We start from the raw sequence: 15,246 nt of genomic DNA, 5'->3' as shown, positions 1-15,246 counted from the left end.
TTCCAATCTTTAAGAAAGCCCTAAATTAAACTGAAATCCATTTAAATTAATGGAGCCAAGAACATCAACACATTGCCCACATGAATAGTATTGAAGAATCACTTGCAGAATCAAGGAGGGGGAAGAACAGAAATACGGAGACTAACCAGGTGTTCGAGAAGAGGGTCGGCTGAATTTATCCAGAAGAGAGGGTAAAATATAGATATTGTGAAGATAATCGGATGCTCGCTCAGTCGTTCTTCGTGGATTTATCTCCACGCTTTGCCCTGTGTTTTCCCTTGTGTCCAGCCTATTGAAAAATTATCAACTAAAGTTATCTATTTTAGGTAGTATTACGAGTTGGTCTGACGGGATTAGTTAATTGTGTATCACAAAAATTTACGTGAAATGATTTTACAAATTAATTTTAGGATATAAATATTTTATTTAAATATCAGTGAAAAAATATTATTTTTTATATCAAAATTATTATTTTTTATTATAAACATGAGTAAAATTGACTCGTCTTACGAATAAAGATTCGTGAGATTATTTCATAAGAGACCGACTAATTGTGTATAACTTGGCGGGTTGGGATGGGTCGGCCCACAACCACATTAATCCACCACTATGCGGTAGAATTCGACATATTTAACTCATTTTGACATCTCGTCATAGGATAGGAGTGTCGTAATATTTTGTTTGTTAATATCGATTAATGAAATAACAGTACGAGGTTGTTATTCATATGAAAGATTAAATAATCTTAATTTTGAATTGCTTACATAGAGTCCACTCGTGTAGGTCAGGTCCGGGTCTGAGTCGGGACAATCTCTACCCTTAACTGGCCCGCTCGTGACTGTTTCTGAGTCATAGAAGACGATTCAGGTCTGATTAACTATTGGTTCCAGGTCCAGTTCGAACCTTTTATTTTTGAAAAAAAAAATTCTTTTTTATAAAACATTTAAATAATAAAAATATATAGATTTTAAAAAAAGCTTGCACAATAGAACTTATAAAAACTTTATAAAATATTTTAGTATCCCAATAAAAAAATCTATTACATTTCTCCAATAAAAATTCTATTACATTTCAATTTTTAACATTTTATATATAAAAAAATTATTATATTTAATTATGTTCAATCACATTCACTCGCATTTCCTCTTGTCGTTCCGAATTTCGTCTTGATCTTCTTCATCACTTTTAATATGTTGTGTTCGACTAGCAGCTTTTGACCGATCATTGGGCTCCTAAAATTTTCATGTTTTAAGCTCAAATATCTCTCATCCAATGTGTTTCCTTCAATAATAATAATTTTCTCTACTGCTACAGTTGAAACGAGGTAAGCTATAATTTTTTTTGTTACTATAAACAAAATTGAATATTTTTGTGTTTTTTATGACTATCGTCGCGAAATATCGCAAGTTTATTCGTCTGCATCACTAAAATTAAAAATATTGATAAAATAATTCTCAAGTTCCTGACTGTAACTTAAGATTTCTCATGGACAATTTTTTTTTCATTTAATAAAATTTGTGATTTAATAAGTTTAGAAATAATATTACTAATGATAGAAGATTGTGTTTCATATGGAATAATTTGTCCACTACATTTGGTGTTATATTCATTATAAATATAATGTAAATGAATTTAAATATTAAACAAAATAAATGTGATACTAGGAACCGTTTTCATATTAGGGTCCAAATATTCATGATATAATAATGTTAACATTTATTGTAAACCGTCTAATTTAAATCTATGTTCTAAAAAAACGCATAAAAATATTTTACCAATTTGTAAAATATTTTTTCTTATTTTTCTTCCATGACATGAATACATTTAATATACATACAATGTTGTAACAATATGTTAAAATTAAATGAGAAATAGGATAATAAATACAAGATAATTGATCACTAGCATCATTAAAAACTTTAAAAAGTTCACGAATACTAGTGCATATGTTCCATTGATTTGAAAACAAATAAATTTCACGAGCTTGAATATGTTGATGAAAAAATAACATAAAAATTCTTTATATTCAAAAGACAATGATAATAATTTATATGTTAAATTCAACGAATTGGAACTTCTCGTGCAAACCATCTAGGTCTCATACCATTTATTTTACAAAATTTGGCACAACATTTCATAACTTTGAAATGTGTTCATAAATAATGAATTGCGTTCCTAATTGGTTGAATATGTGACGATAAATTTTTTAGTTCGTCTTGAATACACAAATTTAAAATACGACATGTGCACCTAATATGAAAAAATCATCACCTAATGATGGTTTACATATTTTAATAAGCTCAGTAATACTATAAATATTTGCACTAGAAAAAATTTGAGAAGTTAGATCATATTTTTCTAAAATAACACATATATGTCAAAAAAAATGTGTCGTGTGTGTTTCATTAAACAACTATACACAAGCATTATTTTTGTAATGTTCCAAGAATTTTTTCATCCAATGACATGTAATACTCGTATATGAACAACTTTGTTAATAATCGCTCTATCAAATCAATCACATACATATATATATTCAAGTGAATAAACTTTTTTATTCACTATTAAAATATGAATTTTGAGTTATAATTAAAATTAAGATGTATGTTAGCTAAAATTATTTAAAAAATAATTAAATATAAAATGTTATATATTAATTAACAAAAAAACTAAATTTTATTTATTAAAAACAATTATTATCATTTTCAATATATGAATCAATAAAATATTATATTTTTTGTTATGTAATGTAATAAATTATTGTTAAATTTTTAATGAATATAATTTTAAATTTCGCAAATTTTTGTGACTAGAATTCGAAAAATAAAATGAACGATTTTAAATATTTTGATTTTAATTTTTTTGCAATTTTTTAAAAAGTTAAAAGAAAAAGAAAAACGTTTATGAGAGAAAAGAATGAATTAATTAGTGTTTGTATTGATATCATTTTTAACATAAATGAAAGTGAGTATTTGAGTTTGAGATATTTCTCAATTAAATAATCATCGAAACATTTAGGATCAATAAATTTTTTTTTTGACATTTTATAGTTGTACTTTAGTCTTTAATTATTATATTTAATAAAATTTTATGGAATCATTAAAAGTCTATTGACATTTCAATTACCTCTAAACTTTTGTAGAGTTTTTAAAAGTCATGTGGTATATCACCAAAATTTTATAGAACATATAAAAAGTCTAGATTAAATATCTCTATACTTTTAAACTCCGCAAAAGTCATTAAAAGTCTATAACCAATTCACCTCTTTAATCTCGTGCATGAGCAATTAAATTTTAAATTAATAATCAATGAATTAACATGTTAAATAACAACACTCTCAATTTAGATCAATAAAATTGATAGATTTACACCCCTTTTATTTAAAATGTCAGAAGTATACATTTGATCCATTTTTCTTGTAAACTTGCATGATGAAATTGGAGACACTTTAGAATGCATTTCCTAATTCATGCACATATCGTCTTATGGTATTGTCTATAATCAAATTAATCCAATCATTTGATCTTATAAGAGTTCGATAAGTTCATCTTTTTCGTATATATACAAATCATGGTACAACTACTTATTTGACAAGATGCTATTAAAAAATCCATCTTTTCTGCAACTTTCAATTCCGAGGTACTTTCTCAATCACAAAAACTTATGTGAGACCGTCTTGTATGTCAACTTTGTGAGACAAACATTCTATTTGTATTACGCATGAAAAAATATTATTTTTTATGTCAAAAATAATATTTGTTTATTATAAATTATGACATAATTAATCCGTCTCATTTATAAAGATACGTGATATCGTCCCACTATAAACATCCTCGTATTACATTTTAATTTACCTAATGTAATAAGGCACAACCAAATTTGAGTAAAATTTGTGAACAATGGAGCACACAAGTGTACCAATAGGGAAGTACTAAAATCCATGTTTTATACGACATTAATAGTCCATGGTCTTAACGTGGGTAGATTTAGTTGGTAAATAATTGAAAGCAACTTCTCCTACGTATACTCTCTTAAATTAGCAACAATTTCGTATGCGGAAGGGAAAATATTTTGTCAAAAAAGAAATGAAACTATTTTAGTTACTAAATTATGTTAAAATTATTCAACTTTAAATGTCATAAAAGAGAGAATTATAGAATAAAAGTCATCCAAAGAACTAGTGAGATATCGAATACAAATATGTTAACAATCTCAATAACACGTCCTACTATCTATTAGTAGGTCTCTTGTGAGACGGTCTAACGAATCTTTATCTGTGAGACGGTTCAATACTACCGATATTCATAATAAAAAGTAATACTCTTAGCATAAAAATCAATATTTTTTCATGAATGACCCAAATAAAATATACGTCTCACAACATACGACCCGTGAGACCATCTCACACAAGTTTTTGTCTTTAACATCATCTCTCCAACATGATATCACAACGATAACAACATATAACGAAGTTATCAACGTTGATATTAATATCAAACAAATTTAACAAAACTTTCTCGCAAAGTTGAAAATTTGTAAGAGTCTTTGATTTGTATTGTGCATATGATTGTAAAAAAAAATTATATGTTAATGTTTGAACTAAGTTCAACAATTTTTTTAAAAAGAAATCACAATCAAATCGAAAACACACATGTTTACAGTTTTGCTATGTATCCCATGATGACAAATTATTGAGAATTATTTAATTAAAATTTAGTACATTTTGACAAAAATAGAAAAAAAAATAATAAAAAAATGATCTGGTTTACCAGTCCCTATGTACAATGAGACATAACAGAGAACAGCCTATAATTTTTTGTTGTTGTGTCGTCGAGATAAATGCAGAGACACTTCATTTGTCTGCGATATCCCTCTTCTTTCCGCCACATTCCCTCTTCTCCTCAGCCTCTCTCTTCTCGCGTGTCACCTTCGAAATCCTCTCTTTGATTCAGAGTCACCCTTTTGAGAAGTTGTTAGTCTTTTGCTTCTTTTTTTTTCTTTCTTTTTACGATAAAGCTTGTTAAATCAAGAAATTCGCAGGATGTTGCCTGGCATGGTTTGGGCTGAAGATGGTACGGGAGGGGATGAAACGGAGTCATGGGCTCAAAAAATTAATGAAAATGGTGGGCTGGTGGATGAAGAAGTGATGGAATTAGGTGCGCTTTCGAATTTTAAGTCCATGATTGGAGCTGCAGAGGATGACTGGTACATCGGCGGGAGCGGAGGTTCCGCCACAGGCACCACCGGCAACCACCTAGGGAGTATTAATGGTATCTCGTTTTCATCAGGATTTCCTGAAGCTGACAGCAGTCGGCTGTTTTTACAGACAGTGGATTCTTCCGCGTCTTGTTCCCCAACTTCAGCTTCAGTTTTCAGTAATCTTGATCAGTGTGATCAGGTAAACTATTTTCTGCCCCCGAAGTATTTAATGAACCCGATGCTTAACAACGCTACTTTGGAGGGAGGGTTTGATTTGGGTTATGGGAATGGGTATCTTGAAAATGTTTTGAATAGGGGCGGTGGGATTCTTGGTGATGGTTTCAGTGATTTGAGTGCTCAGGCACAGTTTGGTGCTTTTAATTCGAGCTCCGCTGATAATTTGCTCCAATTTCCCCCCCAAGGAAGTGGTGGATTTGGTGCGTTTGGGCACGGGGAAAGCTTGATGGAGGGAAATTCCTTGTTCAATAGGTTCAAGATTTTGAAGCCACTTGAAAATTTTGCCTCGGTTGGAGCACGGCCTACTCTTTTCCAGAAGAGGGCTGCCCTGAGGAAGAATCTTACCGATAATGATAGCAAAAATTTGGGGTCTTTGAATTTAGATGGCGAGTTAAATGAAATGAGCTTGATGTCTCCAAATAGTTCAACTTTTATGGAAGGATATGATAAGGAGAGGAAACTATGTGGTGGGAATGATGTGAGCATCGAGGAATCTAACCTGGATTATGACTCTGATGATCAATTCTTGGAGAATTGTGGTGTTAATAAGGTGGAAGGGAGTGGTAAAAATGGTGGAAATGGCTCAAATGCAAATAGCACTGTGACGGGTGGGAAGAAGAAGGGACTTCCAGCTAAGAATTTGATGGCTGAAAGGCGCCGGAGGAAGAAGCTCAATGATAGGCTTTACATGTTGAGGTCAGTTGTTCCAAAGATCAGCAAGGTATGAAATTCTTTGCTGCAAATTTCTCGTGAATGATTCCGACATGTTTTCATTAGCTTTTCCGTTCTCTGTTTGAGCCATCTTGTTATTTTATTTGTTTTTGATTTCATGTGAAGTTAGTATCTTCTTTGTGTTTAATCATTAATGAGTATCGGTTTGTGATTGGCATATTTTGATTTGAGAGGTATCTATATTAAAGTTGTGTGATGGCATTTAATTTACTCACATGGAATCTATGAACTGATTCAAATGCCATCTTACACTTTGAAACGCTGACAGCAAATTATATGTTGTTTTTGAAAGCTGTTGATTGGACGTGGACCATTTCAAATTTATTTCTTCATTTGCATGTGGAATTTGATAAGCACTAAATTTGTTTATCTTGTCACCTGGACTCCAATGCAAAATATAAATATTAGTCAACAGTTTTTGCTAGCAAACTAAGAAGTTGTACTCTTTGCTTTCCGTAACTCCAAGATACCTATGATACTAAAGTAAGATGCTACATACTTGGAAATCATGCTTTGACCGAATATTCTTTCATGACCTCTTTTGCTGAAGATCAATTTTTGTTCAGGATTGAGAAGGGAAGAATCACATGTTTTTCAGGGTTTTAGTTGCTTGTAATTAGATAATCCATAGTTTGGTAGCGTATAAATGAATTAATACTGAGAATTTTGACGCCATTCTTCCCAAAGATGGACAGGGCATCTATACTTGGGGATGCAATCGATTACTTGAAGGAACTTCTTCAAAAGATCAACGACATCCATGATGAGCTGGAATCGACCCCTTCTAGCTCCTCTCCAACTCCATCGTCGACTTTCTATTCGGTGACACCCACTGGTCCCCGACTTTCGACTCTTGTTAAAGAAGAACTTTACCCCCCAGCTACATTCCCAAATCCAGGCTCGATCCCAACTGGACAACCGGCTAAGGTAGGAGGTTTCACTGCAAACACTTTTCTGTCCTGAAGATTAGTCTTTTTTATCAAATGAGGAAATTGCTTTCTCCTTGCAAAATTATCAATAGGTTGAGGTGAGGCTAAGAGAAGGGAGAGCGGTGAAAATCCATATGTTTTGTGGCCGCAGGCCAGGGCTTTTACTCTCGACTATGAGGGCTCTGGACAACCTCGGCCTGGACATTCAGCAAGCTGTTATTAGCTGCTTTAATGGGTTTGCATTAGATATTTTTCGAGCCGAGGTAACCACCCATTTTACTCCTTACTAATCCTGCAACATGCATGATAAAGTACTAGTCGACTCAACTACGATTTCCTTGTGTTTTCAGCAATGTAAACAAGGCCAAGACCTTCACCCCGACCAAATCAAAGCGATATTATTGGATTCTGCGGCCTTCCATGGCGTGGTATGAGTTTCTCACAAGATTTCGAGGATCTGCATTTCATCTTGCTATGTCTGAATCAAACAAAATTTCTTTTTAATAGTACTGAATCTCACTCTCTCAACTTGCATGGTTCGTTTCCCAATCTCTTATTAACTTGTTTATGATAAATTTGTTGTTTTATTCCTCCTCGTCTCAAAATTTTTCTAGTAACGCAACTCCTCTCTCTAATATCGGTCTATCCTCGTCTGCATGCAAACCCACTATCTTATAACACATAAAATTTTATGAAATTATCTCACAGATCAATTTTATGATACGAATTTTTGATTCAATCCGACTCATGAAAAAGATTTTTAAACGCGAGCATATTTTGTTGAAACTTTCAAACCAATTTTATTTTCAAAATGTTATAGAATAATTTTTTCTATAACTACCCATAGTATTTCAAAAACTATTTATGTTTTTAATGGTCATTTTAGTTTGAATGACTTTGTATTATAGTAAATACTCTAAAAAGTTTGTGATTGAAAAATACCAAATTTTAATTTTATCCAGAACTACATTACGAATCATATATAAGAAATTTTAAATAAACAACAAATAGAAAAAGTTAATGTAAATATGCATACCCTGTTTGGCTTGTGAGATATGCAATCATTTTTTTTAATAATAAGTGATTATTATTATTATTATGCAGTCATTTTATTTTAGATAGCAAAAATTAAAATATGATTATTTTCAACAACAACAACAACAATAATAATAATAATATATTGTTTCATAAAAATAAATTATTATATTCATAATAAAATTTATTATTTTTAAATTTCTTCTATGTTTAATGAATTATACAGTAACCTATGCACGGTAGTCAATTAAGTAAATATCGAACAAATAGGCACGTACTCAAACTCAATTGTACCATGCATCCAAAAGGACCAAGCAAGTCAATGATCCTGTACGTTTATAGATATTGGTAATATTTTTGTGATTAATATTTAAATAAAAGTAATACATTAATTATAAAAATTAGTGAAGGGTCATTATACAATTAAAAATACTATTTAAAAAAAATAAAAATAAAAACAAAAATCACCATAATACCACCTATTTTGCCCAGCCTAATGTAAGTTGCGGGCCGACCCGTCTCAATTCAAAAAATTATACACAAAATTGGTTAAGTTGATATTTTCAACTCGGGAAAAAAAGCGACCGCCCGCCTCGCCGGTCCGTTTTGATGGACACCGAGGTTCGATTTACGAGTGAACAGAATGGGCTTCACGGTAAAGTTAGCCCCGATTTCCAGGCCCATTTGTAGTTCTAAATTTTCATTGCATTTCTGGTTCGGGAAAAATATCCACTGCGATCTCTGTACACATTATAATGGCGAATTTGTACTGTAGATTCGTATAGAGAAACAAGGAAATTCGAGAAAGTGGTGCCGTTATTCTCGCAGGAAACCTATACCATGGGGATGCACCAGAAACAGTTGATCAAGAAAATAAGGTTGCTTTGTGTGTCCATCAAATCAAGGCGATATTCCCATAGCCCCGTAGAGATTGAGGTCACAGCTGCAGAAATCACCAAGATTTTGAAGCACAACAATTGGCAATTACTTTTGGAATCTTCAAACATCCCACAAAGAATTAATTCCGATGTGGTGAACTCAGTGCTTCAAAGAACGGAATTTTCGATTCATCCCAGGCGACTCCTTGATTTCTATAAGTGGTCTAATCAGCATTTGGGTAATCCTCAAAATTTGCTTTCTTTGTCCATTCTAGCATTGGTTTTGAGCAGCTCTAATCTTTATTCGCCTGCCATTAATGTGTTGAGTGAAATGATAGAGGCCCGGGTTTCGGTGGCTGATATTTTGAACTCAATTCTGAATCTTTATAACGAATGCCAGAGGTTTAGGTCCAGGCCAGTTGTGTTTGAGCTTTTGATCGACGTGTACAGAAAAAATGGCATGTGGAGTGAGGCTGTTTCTGTTTTTCTTGGTGTTCAAGGTGGTGACATGGATATTAGTTTGTTGTGTTGTAATTCATTATTGAATGATTTGTTGAAGTGTAATAAGATCGAGTTTTTCTGGAAGGTGTATGGGGGAATGCTGGAAAACAAGATCCATTTCGATGTATATACTTATACCAGTGTTATTTCTGCTCATTGCAAGGTAGGGAATATAAGCGAAGCTAAAAGGGTGCTTCTAGAGATGGGAGAGAATGGATGCGATCCAAATGTGGTTACCTATAATGTCTTAATCAAAGGGTTGTGTGGGATTGGTGCAGTTGACGAGGCCTTGCAGCAAAAGGCGAAAATGCTCGAGATGGGATTGATCCCTGATAACTACACATATACATTACTTATTGATGGGTTTTGCAAGCACAAGAGGTCTTTAGAAGCAAAATTGATTTTGGAAGAAATGCGCGAAAAAGGCCTGAATCCAGATCATATTGCATATACAGCCTTGATTAATGGGTTCATGAAAGATGGTGCTGTGGATGATGCTTTTCGAATTAAGGATGCAATGCTTGAACATGGGATTAAATTGAATTTGGTGACCTATAATGCTGTTATTCATGGGCTCAGCAAATGTGGCCACATGGACAAGGCAGTAAACCTGATACATGAGATGATTAAAATAGGAATTCATCCTGAAACCCAGACATACAATTATTTGATTGAGGGGTATAGTCGAGAAAGTGACATGGATAAGGTTTCTGAAATGCTGATTTGGATGAATGAAAGAAACTTGACACCTTCTGCATACACTTTTGGTACCATAATTAACGAGTTAAGCCGCTTGGGAGATCACCAAAAGATCAATCTTTTCTTGGAGAAAATGATGGCTGCAGGTATAAAACCCAGTGCTGTTATCTACACGGCCATCATAAAAGTTTATGTTAAAGAAGGTAAATATGAAGAGGCAATTAAAATTTTGGATGATATGTGGCAAAATGAAATTTTTCCTGATGTTTTCTGCTATAATTCCATCATCATTGGCCTTTGCAAGGAGAAACGAACCGAAGAAGCTAGGGATTGTCTAACCCAAATGAGGCAGAGGGGATTAAGGCCAAATGCCTTCACATATGGGGCTTTAGTTTCTGGATATATGGAGGTAGGGCAAATGAAGATTGCGGAAAGTTATTTCATGGAGATGCTTGATCAAAATATAGCTCCAAATCTTTTTAACTATACAGCCATGATTGACGGTCTCTGCAAACACGGGAACACAACACAGGCCTTTTCTATATTTAATCATATGCTAACTTGTCGGTTGCTTCCAGATGTGCAACTATACAGTGTACTTATAAATGGTCTTTCAAAGAATGGGAAATTGATAGAAGCAATGAGAGTTTTTTCCAAATTCTGCGACAACAGATTGGTGCCTGATGTTTACACTTATACATCCCTCATCTCTGGCTTCTGTAGGCAAGGTGATATGATTCAGGCTTTCAGGCTTCATGACGAAATGCATCAGAAGGGCATTAATCCGAACATTGTCACTTATAATGCCTTAATAGGTGGGTTGTTTAGATCGGGTGAGATAAAGAGAGCCGAGGAAGTATTTGCTGGACTCTATGGCCTATGCTTAAAACCAAATGAGGTGACATATGCCACAATGATAGATGGATACTGCAAGTCTGGAAATTTGGACAAAGCATTTCTACTATTGGAAGAAATGTCGTCAATGGGGGTTCAGCCTGATGGTTTTGTTTACAATTCACTTGTCAATGGTTGTTGCAAACAAGGGGATATGGAGAATGCGTTGTCCGTGTTCGATAGGATGATGAAGAGGGGTATTGCATCTGTATTGACATTCAACACTTTGATTGGCGGGTTTTGCAAATTGGGAAACTTGACTAAAGCAGTTGAGTTGGTGGAAGACATGGTTGATAGGAAGATCATGCCTAATCACATAACCTTCACAATAATAATTGATCATTGTAGTAAGAAGGGCATGATGAAAGAAGCAGAGAATCTTCTTCTAGAGATGCAAAACAGGAGTATAATGCCCACAAATGTGACGTACACATCCCTTTTACAGGGATATGGAAAAATAGGGGATTGTTCCAAGATGCTTGCTCTATTTAATGACTTGGTGGAAAAGGGTATTGAGCCTGATGAAGTGGTGTACCGGTTGATTATCGATGCACACTATGAAGATGGAAATTTGGACGAGGCATTTAAGGTTTTGAATGAACTTTTTGACAAGGGCGTATTAAAAGGAAAGGTAAGTGAGATATTGATGGGGGCCTGGTGTGGCAATGGAGAAACTTCAGAGCTGTTGGCATCTCTCGATAAAATGAGAGAGGAAGGGTGTAAGCCCAGCATTGCCACATGCAGTACCTTGGTCTGCGGTTTGAAAAAAGCAGGTTGTGGTGAAGAACTTGGTATAATTCTTGATGCTATGGTAAGATTTGGGTGGGTGTCAAATGCCTTGAATTTAGATGAGTTAATCAACCAATATCAAACTGGGGACTTTGAGAACAATATAGACCTCTTTGGGCAGGCAGCGCCAGCAGTCGCATGTCAGATTTAAGTTTAATAATTAAGAGGATGTATACAGCAGCAATTTCTTGGCGATAGATTTGTGAAGCTCTGTCAGTACCTGTACAAATGTGGCATCAATCTCGCCATCCCACGTTGTGAGTATTCTGAAATGATGCTTTTGACTTTTTTATCTTTATCAATCAGTACTCGTTTGATGTGGTGGTGTCTAAGAACCTGATGGTACATATTTGAGCTAACCAAGTCACAAGCGTACCTGATCTTGATCTCTTCTTCTGTTAAAAAATGTACAACTTCATGCTTCTCAATGAGCTTCTCTGGCCTGTTATGACTTTCTTGGAGATAAATCGTTAGCTGCAAACACTCGATGCTCTGCTTACCCAAATTTTCTTTTTCATGGCTTCCAAATTTGTTTTTATCAGGTCATTTGTTACTGAAATTCAAGATTACTTTACCTTTCAAGCTTGCTAACAGTTCAATTGTCAATTTGCCAGCAACAGGCTATTCAAAGATCTCATGACGTTTTCTGCAAAAAACAATGAGAATACATTGATGCTTCTCTGTTCCTGTGAATTTACGAAATGGTATGCTACATTACTTGTAGTTTTTTCCCACTCACGAGTCATTCTATCCAAGTCTTTATGTTCTTCAGTCTAACTTCCAGGTGGGTTTCTGTTCCAGCCTAGGATTTATACAGTAAGCACACCCGGATTGTTGAATAAAGGTTAGATTTTCTAGTATTCTTAATAGAGAGATCCAAATTTTGGACTTTATTATTCTTAAAACAGTATATGATCGTATTTAAGATTCAGTCTCGTGTAATACTAGACAAAAATAGGAAGAATATCTACACCGATCCGTGTGCTGGGTTGTGGGATGAGAATGGAGACGGAACAAATTATACAGATTATACACGTGACAGAAGAAAAGAGTCAGAATTTACATGAATTCGGTATGATGTATTATTTATTTTCTTCACTGATCTTGTGGTGTTTACTAAAAGATTTGATGTGTTTCCCTTTTATCATTTCTTATCATTTTAACTTTAGATTCAGTAAAATGGATGACTTTATGAAGAAGATAATTATTGAGTTGGGAACATATCGTTAAATTGAGTCGACTTCATAAATTATAATTTTTTGGTCTTATTCGAATCGAATTGCTTACCAGTTTCCTATATTATGGTCTTCTGATCTTTTCTGAGGTATCCATGAGAAACGTGCAATTAATTTAATAGGAAAATGAAAATTGAAATTTTATTACAAGAGAAAAAAAAGAGATCATATTTGGTTTGGAGAAATTAACCGTGTTGTATCCTATATTTGGATGGAAATTTGTCAGGCCCCCAAAGATACAGAAGTCAGCTCCTAAATTTTGTTTGTTCATGGATATTAATACATGCTCATTGAGTAAACAATCTCATCACATTCCACTTTCTTTGACATGATTCTTTCCCACGCAGTTGATATTTTCTGAGTGCAAATATTTTAATTTTGAAATTTTGTTAATGGAGAATCTTGCATGTGAAATTTGGTTTTTACAGGTATTTTGAAATTAATTTGTCTCCTTATGTTCATCAATCTAACTCTTTTGAGAACACTGCTTTCTTATTTTCTTTAGAATGTTGGCCAATGGCAGAGAAGCAGCATCCCCAGTCATTTTCCCATGTTCTCCTGACTTGTAAAATTTATTTTGGCAGGTGAAATTATGGTACGTTATTATCCGTGTTATTCATCCACCCAAGTTTTTTTAAATGCATCCGGTGCTGTGCATATGGACTCACATGATCCAACTGTTCCACTGTGTATAACAGTGGTAGTGTGCACCGTCGCTCTCCCGCAACCACAATTTTGTAAGTTTTGGCCAAAACTGAATCACCACCAGGGTCATTTGGGGCCCACATGATCCAATGGTTCTACTGTGCATAGCATGGTACATACTATGTAAACTAGCTCCTCCCGCAACCATAGTTTTGGAAGTTTTGGCCCATAATTGAATAACCATCAGGGGTCATTTTTTGGGATTTTTTTGGCTTCAAGGTGCCCATGATTATTGCAAGTAAATTCAGAAACTACGAAAGAAAAAAAATGAATCAATTTTGGTACCTTATTATCCTTGTTATCCATCCACCCAAGTTTTTGAAATGGATCTGGTGCTATGCACATGGGGCTCGCACGATCCAACTGCTCTATTGTGTAGCACGGCGATGTGCAAAGTATGTAGCTCTTCCCGCAACAACAATTTTGGAAGTTTCGCCCAAAATTGAATCACCGTCAGGGTCATTTGGAACTCATATGATCTCTACTGTGCATAACATTGTACTCTGCACAGTAGCTCTTCCCGCAACCAGTTTTGGAAGTTTTGGCCATATTGGAATCACCACATGTTTATTGAAATGTAAATTTCAAAAACTATGAAAGGAAATAAGTGAATCGTATCGTGCTCGTGCACAAATCTTTCATTACACAATATTTAACAAAACTTTGAAGATTTTCATGGTTTCGGCTTTGCGACCTGAAACGGTGAGGATGCATGCTCAAAGGTTGAAAAACTTCACGCCACCTCAAATGGTAATCAAAATATAGCAAAAAAATGTCTTTCAGTGTAATACTCAAGGCAAAAACTTGTGTGAGAGTTTTACGGTTCGTATTTTGCGAGACATGTACTTTTTATACTAAGAGTATTACTTTTTATTGTGAATATCGGTAAGGTTAACATGTCTCACATATAAAGATTCGTGAGACCGTCTTATAAGAGATCTACTCAATACTTAAATGATCATCCCTTTCATTGATGAGATTAGGGATGAGCACTCGATCAGTTCGGTTGGTGAGCGAACCAGATTTTCAATAACTCAATAAGCCAGTTTTTAAATAACCAAAATCAAACCAAATTTTTTACGTTAACTGATTTAAAACCTGTTATTTCAGCCGATTTTTCAAAAAATAATTTAGTTTTTTTTTTTTAAGAAAAAAATAACTTATTTACTATAATTGAGAATTTATTTTATTCTCATAAATTCGGGATGATTTCTTTTAGAATGTAATACTAAATATATTGTTTTATATTTTAATACAGAGTACTTAGAAACTTCAAAATTTGTTCATGGATGAAAAATGGTCATGAAAATGGAAAATTTTTTACGTACAATCTTGATGAAATTATAATTTACTCAACTTTCAAGAAGAAAATATTTATTTTAATGCAAATTAATTCAATTAGGTGGTGGTGAA

General features: G+C 33.8%; 2 protein-coding genes across 7 annotated transcripts; both read left to right on the top strand.

Moving 5' to 3' along the window:
* The first annotated feature begins 4,794 nt into the window (after positions 1–4,794).
* LOC142553172 (transcription factor ICE1-like) lies at positions 4,795–7,688 on the top strand. Its single transcript, XM_075663219.1, has 5 exons — positions 4,795–4,972; positions 5,041–6,157; positions 6,856–7,095; positions 7,190–7,360; positions 7,448–7,688. Exons 2-5 carry the CDS (start codon positions 5,042–5,044, stop codon positions 7,529–7,531), a joined length of 1,611 nt encoding a protein of 536 aa, XP_075519334.1. The 5' UTR covers positions 4,795–4,972; position 5,041; the 3' UTR covers positions 7,532–7,688.
* A 1,135-nt stretch (positions 7,689–8,823) lies between these two features.
* Positions 8,824–14,513, top strand: LOC142553171 (uncharacterized). Of its 6 annotated transcripts, none has more exons than XM_075663218.1 (3): positions 8,824–12,150; positions 12,508–12,597; positions 13,713–14,513. In XM_075663218.1, the coding sequence occupies exon 1, from the start codon at positions 8,973–8,975 to the stop codon at positions 12,042–12,044; it is 3,072 nt and encodes a 1,023-aa protein (XP_075519333.1). In that variant the 5' UTR covers positions 8,824–8,972; the 3' UTR covers positions 12,045–12,150; positions 12,508–12,597; positions 13,713–14,513. The 6 variants fall into 6 exon arrangements, with proteins under 6 accessions (XP_075519333.1, XP_075519329.1, XP_075519328.1 ...); XM_075663214.1 differs by lacking the exon at positions 13,713–14,513 and adding an exon at positions 12,695–12,737; XM_075663213.1 differs by lacking the exon at positions 13,713–14,513 and adding an exon at positions 12,678–12,737.
* The last annotated feature ends 733 nt before the right edge of the window (positions 14,514–15,246 follow it).

This window comes from Primulina tabacum, chromosome 8, assembly GCF_025594145.1.
Source record: "Primulina tabacum isolate GXHZ01 chromosome 8, ASM2559414v2, whole genome shotgun sequence".
NCBI classification, from domain to species: domain Eukaryota; kingdom Viridiplantae; phylum Streptophyta; class Magnoliopsida; order Lamiales; family Gesneriaceae; genus Primulina; species Primulina tabacum.
The sequence above is the reverse complement of the archived record's forward strand: the minus strand, read 5'-3'. Positions and strand labels throughout refer to the sequence as shown.

What these genes read in the sequence shown, in the direction of transcription:
- LOC142553172 (XM_075663219.1), top strand. Translation starts at nt 5,042, where the DNA reads ATGTTGCCTGGCATGGTTTGGGCTGAAGATGGTACGGGAGGGGATGAA. An exon ending in TTGTTCCAAAGATCAGCAAG is followed by an intron (nt 6,158 to 6,855) that starts GTATGAAATTCT and finishes TTCTTCCCAAAG; the next exon opens with ATGGACAGGGCATCTATACT. An exon ending in TAGATATTTTTCGAGCCGAG is followed by an intron (nt 7,361 to 7,447) that starts GTAACCACCCAT and finishes TTGTGTTTTCAG; the next exon opens with CAATGTAAACAAGGCCAAGA.
- LOC142553171 (XM_075663218.1), top strand. Translation starts at nt 8,973, where the DNA reads ATGGGGATGCACCAGAAACAGTTGATCAAGAAAATAAGGTTGCTTTGT.